Source organism: Tupaia chinensis, unplaced genomic scaffold (genome assembly GCF_000334495.1).
Source record: "Tupaia chinensis unplaced genomic scaffold, TupChi_1.0 Scaffold000045_1, whole genome shotgun sequence".
Classification (NCBI taxonomy): Eukaryota; Metazoa; Chordata; class Mammalia; order Scandentia; family Tupaiidae; genus Tupaia; species Tupaia belangeri.
The window spans coordinates 9153062-9163097 of NW_006159501.1; the positions used below are offsets into that span (position 1 = coordinate 9153062).

The window sequence follows — 10036 nt, forward strand, 5'->3', positions numbered from 1 at the left end:
TGTGTGCGTGTGTGCCCAAGATCCCGAGAGGAGAATGGAGGAGAAGGGATTGCGGCGTGACCATCCCCCCTGGGGGTGATTTCTCGCTTTCTGTCTCTATGTCTCTGTCTCTGTCTGTCTGGCGAGCGCACGCGCCCTATAGCAAAACCTCTCCAAGAAAAAAAAACAAAACCTAAGTGTTTGCTGCTGTGAGGGGCCACGTGGCTGCCAGGAGGGAACCCACAGGCGAGGAGCGGGGGCCGTTTGCACACACGTCCAGGAGCGAGGTGTGAAAGTAGAAAGGCCGTGAACAAAGCCCTCCACGACTGGATGGTCTCAAATCTCAGAGTGTTCTCGGAGAGATCACCAGGACACCTGGGCTTCCTGCCTCCGTGAGTGCCCCCGCACGCTGCCGAGGACGTCTGGGAGGAAATGCTTCCAAAGACAAGTGACGTGGCTTCCCTAACGCGTGGCTCACCTGACACAGAGGGCGACAGGGTGGCCATCTCCCAAGCTAGGTTTTTTCCCAGCTGACTTCTCACCCACTCCGACTCATGTCACTGACTCTACTGGTACAAAAGGAACCCAGACACCTCATTTAAAAAACACCTGCGGAGGGCCAGCCCTGTGGCTCAGCAGTTAAGGGAGCCAGATCCTACGTGGATGATCCTGGTTCAAGTCCCAGCCCCGTCAGCTTGAAAAACATGCAGTGTGTGCATGCGTGCTGGAAGTTCTGATAGGAAGGAGTAATGGGAGAAAAGGAATTACAGCATGACCACCCTAGACATGCTCTCTCTCTCCCTGGAAAGCACACACACCTTTTAGCAATAAACAAACAAAACAGCTAGGGTGTATGTAGCTGACTCCAACGAGAGGGAAGCCAGTTTGAGAGAGTGTGGGGTCTTCAAAGAGTTCGAGGAAAATGACTATTATGAAAAAAAATGCATAGATTTCAAATTTGTTTGTACCATGATAAACCTGTACTTTAAATCTCAATTTCTCATGAACTTTTTCAAGACCTCTTCATATATATAAGACCAGAATGACTCATTAAATTTAGCTTGTGTCTCTATCTTTTAATAAAAGGCAAGTGTTGGAGTCAACTAATTCTACCCTCCAGGGGAGGAAGACTCCCTTAGCTTAAAAGAAAAAAAAAAAACAAAAAACACAGGCAACAACGGAGGCCAGCATTGCGGGTGGCGCCGTCTCCGAAGTCAGCGGGCTGAGTGGGAAGACTTCCCTGGAGAGCTGGCAGGCTCCCACATGGCTGCAGGCGCAGGTGGCCCAGCCTCCCGGCCTCCCCGCCTCCGGGCAGAGCACCTGCCCTCCCGCCCCTCACCTCGCACATCTGCAGCTGGAAGAAGCGCCTCTCCTTCTCCATCTCCTCAGCAATCTCGGCGCCACTTATTTCAGTGCGAATCATCCCGTGGAGCTTGGCATGTTCCTTCTTCTCCTTTTCTATTTTGGTTCTACATGTGAGAAAAGCAAGGATAAATCGAGATGCCGCCTGGCACGGCACTCCAGACCAAGTCGGCCTCGGAGCCGGCCCGCGCCCGGGCGCTGAGTCAGGCTCTCACCGCACATGGCTGACGGCAAGGGCGGCCTCTGCACTCACTCGGAAGGAGAATGCATGTTGACACAAACGCGTCGAACTCGGCCCTCCATGGCGCACTCAACAAACGCTTCCTGGGCTCTCACCGAGTCAGAGCCGGGGCTGCACGTGGTGCCGAGGTTTCCCTCAGCCTCTGAGGATCCAGGGGAGACCGACTGGCCAGTGACTCCTTCCTCCTTCCCAGACGTTCCCCTGAGACCTCTCTCCCCACTCCGTCCCTCTCACTTGGTGAAGTCCCCCAAGTCTCCTGCCTTGATCCACACAGAGCTCAGGAGAGGAACAACAAAACACCTTTCCATCTTTCCGAATTCATTCTCCTTCCATGTGTGCCTCGGGCCTGACCGTATACCTGAGCGTCCAGCCTGCAGTTCAGGGTACAAACTGGCCAACTGGGGCACATGCCAAGGAGAGTGACCGGGGTAAAAAGGAGCCCCAGTATCTCACTGGCTAAGAAGGGCTTGATAGGACCCTGGGGCTTTGTCCTGGACAAAAGAGGGTCAGAACTACAGAGAGAACTGAAAACCTGTAAGGGCCGTGTGGACACGTGAACAGGCACTTTCTGAAGAGCCCCAGGGTAGGCACAGTGATTACAAAGTAAACGCGAAGCATTTCAGAGTATTCCCTGGTCTGACCTGGTTGTCACTGTTAAGGGACTGGATCCCATGTGGCTGACCAGGGTTCAAATCCTGGCCTCTGCAGCTTGAAAAACATGCCGAGCATGTGCGCGTGTGTGCCCCAAATTCCAAGAGGATGAAGAAAGAGAGGACAAGGGAAGGCAGTGAGATCACACTCCACTGGGGGGTGCTCGCTCGCTCTCTGTCTCTCTCTTTCTCTGTCTCTGTCTTTCCCTCTCTCTCTGTCTCTTGCTCCCTTCTCTGTCTCTTGCTCTCTGTCTCTCTCTCTCCATCTCTCTCTCTCTGTCTCTCTGTGTCTCTCTCTCTCTGTCTCTCTCTCCCCTGCCTCTGCCAAGCTCATATGCCCTGGCAAATAAAATTTCTGTTCTGTATCTCCAATATTTAATATAATTGAAACCATCATTCTGCACAGTCCTTAGCTCCGTTCTAGCTGGTGAGATTCTCTCCGTTCTAGAATGAGAAGCTGTGACGGACAGGTGCAGTAACAGCTGCCCGGAGTCAGCCAGCGGGTGCCTGGTCCTGAGCAGAAGCAGCAGTACGCACCTAAGGAGCCACTAACCCATTCTTCCAGTTCTTTTTTGGGAAATGAAGCAATCAATTACAGCTGAAGAAGATGGATGTTGAACAGTCTCTGTTTCTAAAACCAAGGGACTGGTATTTCAGAGACAGACATGAAGCTAAAAGCAGACGGTTTCCGCAAATCATCAAGATGAAGTCTAAAAACTGCACTGTCACCAGTAGAGTCAAAAGCAGGGAAAATGTTTAAAAAGAGAAACAAAAAGAAAAGAAATACTTCCTAAGAGAAAGGGGCCTTAATTTCCTTCAATGAACTTTCCTGAAAATAGCACTTGACAGCCAGGAAAACAGCACAGAGGAAAGGATGGGGAAATCTCTCTAGAAGAAGCTGATCTCACCAAAGACGGGCTGTCAAAACAACCACAGGGAGCCAGCAGTTAGCGTGATGGCTATGTCGCTGAACTCCCACGTAGCCGACAGCAATTTGAGTCCTGGACCCGGTGGCGTAAACTCATGCCGGGCGCGTGTGTGTGCGTGCCCAAGATCCCCAGAGGAGAATGGAGGAGAAGGGATTGTGACGTGGCCATCCCCCTGGGAGGTGATTTCTCGCTCTCTGTCTCTCTGTCTCTCTCTCTCTGTCTTTCTGGTAAGCGCAAGCTCCCTATAGCAAAAACCTCTCCAAAGGAAAAAAAAAACAAAAAAAAAACGCAGCTTCAGGTAAACTCTTCCCTGGATCAAGCTCTATTTCCGATAATCCCTTTAAGTAATAAAACCTTGATTTAAAATTTAAAGCACAAAAGACCTACGCAAATATTTTTAAATAAAAACACTCACATTTTTGTTTCATAGTCTTTCCAAGCTTTATCAAAAGGCTTTTTTAGATCCTGTAAAAGAGAGGCATAAATTAGGCAGGACTAATTATTAACTTCTGTGCAAGATAAGCTTCCTTATGTCTAGACTGGTCGTGAAAGGAGCAGCACTTCCTGTAATAAGTGATGACTCTTCGACCCACCCTGTCTCACCTACTCTCTGCCCTGCGTGCATCCTGAAAGTAAACCCAGAAAGACACAATTTAATCTGCCACTATCAATATTTTGGTACGTTTCTCTAAAGAAAGGGATCGGGCCTTTTTCTATTAACGTAAGACTCTCCTCCACACATGCAGCCCTGACTTGAGCCCAATATAAAGAACACGAGCCACCCACACGCTCCTGGGGTCTCCTTTGCTCTTCTCTCTGAATCGGGGACTTCATCTTCTGAAAAAGCCTCGCTCCAAGAATTACTGAGTCACTAGGAATTTTATAAATGCTTCCTGTTTATTTACACTCCCCTCCTTTTTTCGGAATATTTTAAAATTTTTCATCCTTCAGTGGCCACTGCCTGCCATAGTTGGGCAGGCAGTCCCCTGGATTTTCCCCGAGGGTCCTCCATGGACCAGCCCTTCCTGCCGGGCGCCCTGACTGCTCCTGTCCTGACAGCCCAGCGTGGGCCGAGTCACGCCTTCTGATGGCCCATCGCTCCCTCTCCTTATGAACGTGGCGGATCTATCCTATCCTCCAGGCCCCTGTGCCAGGTGATGAGTACTGAGCCTCGGTGTCCTCACAGCTCTCGGCGAGAGGATGCTGAGAAGCCCCCGCAGAGGTCCCAAGATGGGCCAGACTGAGCTCCCAGACGTGCCCCGACGTGGCCCAGGAGTGACGTACAGACCCAGACGGAGACCTCAGCCACAATTGGGTCCCTTTCACAGTACACATCAGCCAGGGCCAGCGGGGTGCAAAAGCAACTCACCGCTCGGGGTGTGGGACCAACACCCCCAGCCCGGACTGCTGCACTTCTCCCCAACAGCCTGCGGGGACGGACAGTGGAGCTGGCGCTCGCCCATGGGTGCCAAGCTCCCCTCGGGAAATGCCCTCGTTAGGATCCTTGCCTGGTGCACATCAGCGATGCCCACAGGAAACCCAGGCTGCTCCCCAGTTTTCTCCACTTGACTCGGGAAGCCCAAAACTGTCCCTAGTCTCCAAGAGCCGCTGCTTGCCCTCTACTCCCTCCCCTCCGAAGCACCCACAGGGAGTCCCCACGGAGTCCCCGCTCGTGGCTCGGCTGCAGAGTGCCCAGAGGGCAGGTCGATGGAGACCGGGACAGAAGAAGCCAGCCTGCCAGCCCAGTGGGGCCTGCCGGTGCCGCCCTGAGCTTCCCGTGACCTGGAGACTGCCCGGACCGGGGTTTCGTGGCGTACCCCCTTCACTCCTCTCAGGTCGCCCTTCAGCAGGCTGTCCAGCGGGAAGGAGATTATGTTGTTCATGTTCTGAATCTACAAAACAAAACAGACAGGACTCAGTTTTCTTTTGAACCTGAAGTAAGGATAGCCAGGTGCGAGAGCTTGGTGATTCACGGTAAGCCATCCACCGCCACTTAAAGGCCGCACTGCCGGGGGCCGGGCACCTCACGTCCTTCCTGACAGCAGGATTGAACCCGAGAACGTGGGCCCGACTGTGGTCACAGACCCGCTGTGGTCACAGACCTCGCCCTGTCCTGCTAGGAAGTCTGCGCCGGCCAGCAGGAGAAGGAGAGTCACGTCGCAGAGCCCGGGCCTGGGACCCCGTGCTCAGGCCTGGCCCTGCCTGCCACGGAGGCCACGAGTGTGATGAGGGAAGAAGTGAGTATGCGAGGATCAGTGTGTGTAAGGGCCAGTGTGTGTGTGAGGGCCAGTGTGTGTGCATGAGGGTCAGTGTGTGTGTGAGGGCCAGCATGTATGTGAGGGCCAGTGTGTGTGTGTGTGTGTGTGTGTGTGTGGGCAGAGTGTGTATGTGAGGGCCAGAGTGTGTGTGTGAGGGTCAGTGTGTGTGTGTGGGGGGGCAGAGTGTGTATGTGAGAGCCTGAGTGTGTGTGTGAGGGTCACTGTGTGTGTAAGGGCCAGTGTATGTGTGAGGGTCAGTGTGTGTGTGAGGGCCAGTGTGTGCTGTTGGGGGGGTCAGTGTGTGCGTGAGGGTCAGTGCTGAGTGTGTCTGTGAGTGAGGGTGTGCGTGAGTGTGAAGGCAAGCTGCCTGTGAATAAGGGTGAGTGTGTGACTGTGAGCACAGTTGTGTGTGAGGATGGCAGTGAGAGGGTGCGTGTGTGAGAGGTGAGAGTGTGTGAGAGTGATGGTGTGAGGTGGACATGAGGGGGCTCAAGGGGTGCAAATGAGGTGTGTGTGAGGGGGTTTCGGTGTAAGGGATGAGTGTGTAAGGGCAAGTAAGGGTGGAGTGTGTAAGGTGGTGTGTGTGAGGGTGTGTGCAAAGGCGTATTAGGTTGCACATGATAATGTGTGAAGTATCTATCTATTAAGGTGTGAGAGAGCATGTGTAAGTGCGTGTGTAAGGCACGTGTAAGGTGTGTGTGGGTGTGTGTAAGGTGCATGGTTGTGCATGTAAGGCATGCAGGGGCGTGTGTAAGGTGTGTGAAGGCATGTGTAAGGTGTGCAGGGTGTAAGGTACGTGTGTAAGGTGTGTGTAAGGCATATGTAAGGTGTGTGAGATGCATGTAAGGTGTGCGTGGGTGAGTGTAAGGTGCATGGTTGTGTGTGTAAGGTGCATGGTTGCAAGTGTAAGGTGTGCAGGGTGTGAGGTGCATGTATAAGGCACGTGTAAGGTGTGTGGGTACATGTAAGGTGCGTGGTTGTGCATGTAAGGCATGAGGGAGCATGTATAAAGTATGTGGGGGCATGTGTAAGGTGTGTGAGGTGCATGTAAGGTGTGTGGTTGTGCATGTAAGGCATGAGGGAACATGTATAAAGTATGTGGGGGCGTGTGTAAGGTGTGTGAAGGCATGTATAAGGTGTGTAGGGTGTAAGGTGCGTGTATAAGGCACGAGTAAGGTGTGTGGGTGCATGTAAAGTGTGTGGTTGTGCGTGTAAGGCATGTGGGAGCACGTATAAAGTATGTGGGGGCGTGTGTAAGGTGTGCGAGGGCGCACTGTCAGGGAAAGCAGGTCAGTGATTACAGGAAGGACAGGAGTGGGTGCCTGGTCCTCGGAGGCGGGACGGCGCCCAGACCAGTGGCCTCCACAGCCGTCTCTCGACCCGCAGGCCATGCAGGTGTGCTCTGGGCCAGCCAGGCCAAGGTGCTGCCGTCCAGAGGTGAGAGGAGAAGAGGCAGCGCCCGGCCAGGAAGAACCTCCAGGCACAGCTCCCGCCCCAGTGGGCCTCGTCCTGCCCCTATACCTGGGCACAGCTCCCGCCCCAGTGGGTCTCGTCCTGCCCCTATACCTGCGCACAGCTCCCGCCCCAGTGGGCCTTGTCCTGCCCCTACACCTGGGCACAGCTCCCGCCCCAGTGGCCACGCTCTGCCCTCCGCCCACACTGCCCGGCTCGGCCGCGTCCCAGACACCTGCCTGCTTCCCTTCCACTGTGGGCACAGCCTCTGCACCCCGAGATCACTAGTCCCTAACAGGAAAACAACAGGAAGGACTTTGATCCTGTGCATTCACTCTCAGGAGCGGGCAAAAGACATTTTTATTTTTAGTATAATGACCTTAAACAGGAAGATAAAAATAATGGAACAATTTTTAAGGCAGTGTGGGATCCGATCTCCACACTACTCAGCACATCGAATCTCAAAACACAGACAAAATTCATTCGAAAATACTGGGAAGGCGCACAGTAACACCTGCACCGACGGCCCATCCTGCCGACTAGCGGTTAAGGACTGCCACTTCAGAAATGACTTTTGGGTTGGGGGACCAGCAGCTAGCGTAATGGCTATGTCGCTGGACTCCCATGTAGTTGACTGCGGTTCGTGTCCTGGACCCGGTGGCTTAAAACTTACACCGGACACGCGTGCGTGCATGCGTGCCCACGATCCCAAGAGGAGAATGGAGGAGAAGGGATTGCGGTGTGACCATCCCCTCTGGGGGGATGATTTCTCGCTTTCTGTCTCTCTATCTCTCTCTGTCTGTTTGACGAGCACACGTGCCCTTTAGCGAAAACTTCTCAAAAAAAAAAAAACCTTAAAAAAAAGATTAATGACTTTTGGGGTAATTTTGGCGAAGGGTTAAAGAGCTCAATGTTTCTCACACACCTGGCACCACCAGGGGCACCGTGCTCATGTGCCCCTCGCTCGGCTGCGCCTTTAGGGTTCAACTTGTAAATACTAGGAAGCTCAGTGAAATACTGAGGGCTCATGGGTGACTGGAAGGAACAGTGACAACCCACAGGGTGTGCTGACAAATGACCCCAGCAGCAAGCACACCCGGGCTGCCACTGCCACCATGGAAGGACAGAACGGTGTGGAAGGCAGGCCACATCAGTGCCACCTCTCCTTCCACACATCTCTCCGCCTGCAAGGACAGGCCCGCTCGGCCACACCCGGCTGCCTCCTGCAGCACTCTCTGTCCCATGGAACTCATGTCTCCGGGTCCTCTTCATCCACCGGCTCGCTCACTCAACACCCAGGGGCATCTCTGGCTCCTCTCTGCTGCACCACGCGGCCCAGCTGCTGAGCCTCCACTCTGTCTTCCCGGCCCTTCCACACACACCCCTTCATGCTGTTCACGCATCCTGTGCCTAAGCAGGGCCTCACAGCCGCTTCCCTGCATGAAGGCAACAGCAGCCCCTGCTCCCGGAAACGGTCTCACAGTCTGCTGCCCCAGTCCCTTCTCCAGGGTTCTGCCAGATTCACCCAGGGCTGTGTTCCTCGCTCCTCCTTTAAGACCTTCTGCACCACCCTTATTTGCTGCTTCCATATTCAAACTGAATTCTCCGCGGTTCTCTGCTTCCTTGATTCTACTGTGCTCAGCTTGTTCCATCTAACCGAAACCGAAATGCCTTCCCTTATCCCCACCCTTCGAAGTGTCCCACCCACCAGGAGTTACTCAAGGGCCACTCTCTCCATTCAGAACCCAAATCTCCCAGCAAGGAGTGACCCCTTCCTCCCTACTCCTTTTCCTCAACGTCTCCCGGCACGGGCAGGCTCTCCCCGCATTAGTCAATGGAGCTCCGGCCTTAACTTCCAGAGGCGCGCACCTGCCCGCAGTAGCTTTTACGTTCTCCAGAGCTCTCAGCACAGGGCTTGGCAGGCGCTTGAACACTGTGGAATAAATCAACACCCCTGCATGTCCTTCTGAGCCCCTAACGTGTAAGAGAATCGAGAGGTTTCAGGCTCGACCCTGACTTTAAACCAAAAACAGTATTAATAACACCAATGCGCACGTGAATCCATTCCGTGCCAGGTATAGAGCACGTCCTTGGAGACAGCAACAGCTGGCCAGGGAGGTCAGGAAAGCACCGTGCCTGCCCTCTCGGGACAGTGAATACGTACAGACACGGAGAATGAAAGCCAAGACACACCACACGGCGGCGTGTTTTACGCTGAACAGCTTCCGATGGCTCCTCACGGACGGGAGGGTGGCTTGGTTGACAGGCGGGTTGATCCGGGTGTGGGGAAAAGGTGTCTGAACCAGTGACTGAACTTTGAGGTGCTGCCCATTGATCAGCCAAGGCACACAAAGTCACAGTCGGACACTGGCAAGGTCAGCCTAGTCCCGACACTGCCTGGCCAGGGCCAATGCCACGCCGTCTTGGACAGGGCCCCTACAGGAAAGGAGTGGCAGAAACCGCCCACAGGAAGGATCAGAGTCCACAGGGCAGGAGGCTGAGCCTCAGGGACCAGGACCATGCAGTTCTACGGGGGGTTGGGTGAAACAGGAAGATGCTCACAAGTTAAAAACCCTATTTCTAGGACTAGCTGGTGGTGTGGAGGCTAAGGCAGCTGGATCTCACATGGCTGACTGAGCGTTCGAGTCCCAGACCCAGTGGCTCAAAAAACATGCCAGGCAAAATCCCAAGAGGAGAATGGAGGAGAAGCGATTGTGGCATGGCCATTCCCCTGGGGGTTGCTTTCTTACTCTATGCTCCCTTTCGGTCTCTTTCTGGTGAGTGAATATGTCCTGTAGCAAATTTTTAAAAAAGAAAAAAACGAATCCTATTTTTAGGAGCATGCTCGTAGGTTTTTCAGGAAGTGGGTGAAGGAGAATCAATGCGTGCAGAGTGAGTGGGCAAAGCCATTTCAGAGGGAAGGCACAATCGTATCTTGGCTTACACATCCACTGTGAGACTGTTTGTTATTTATTCATCAAGAACTCAGCTACTGAGGACCAGCAGTTAGCGTAATGGCTATGTCGCTGGACTCCCACGTAGTCGACTGCGGTTCGAGTCCCCGACCCGGTGGCTTAAAAAACTCATGCCAGGCGCATGTGCGTGTGTGCCCAAGATCCCGAGAGGAGAATGGAGGAGAAGGGATTGCGGCGTCGCCATGCCCAC

The 10036-nt window shown here is 53.7% G+C and overlaps 1 protein-coding gene across 1 annotated transcript in view; it reads right to left on the minus strand.

Annotated features, from left to right (window-relative positions):
• Positions 1 to 10036, minus strand: part of ASAP2 (ArfGAP with SH3 domain, ankyrin repeat and PH domain 2) — a gene marked incomplete in the record, with an annotated part of 153549 nt that overhangs the window by 75023 nt on the left and 68490 nt on the right. The window contains 3 exon segments of the mRNA XM_014589777.2: positions 1319 to 1448; positions 3577 to 3626; positions 4979 to 5053. Coding sequence (XP_014445263.1) covers positions 1319 to 1448; positions 3577 to 3626; positions 4979 to 5053 — 255 coding nt within the window.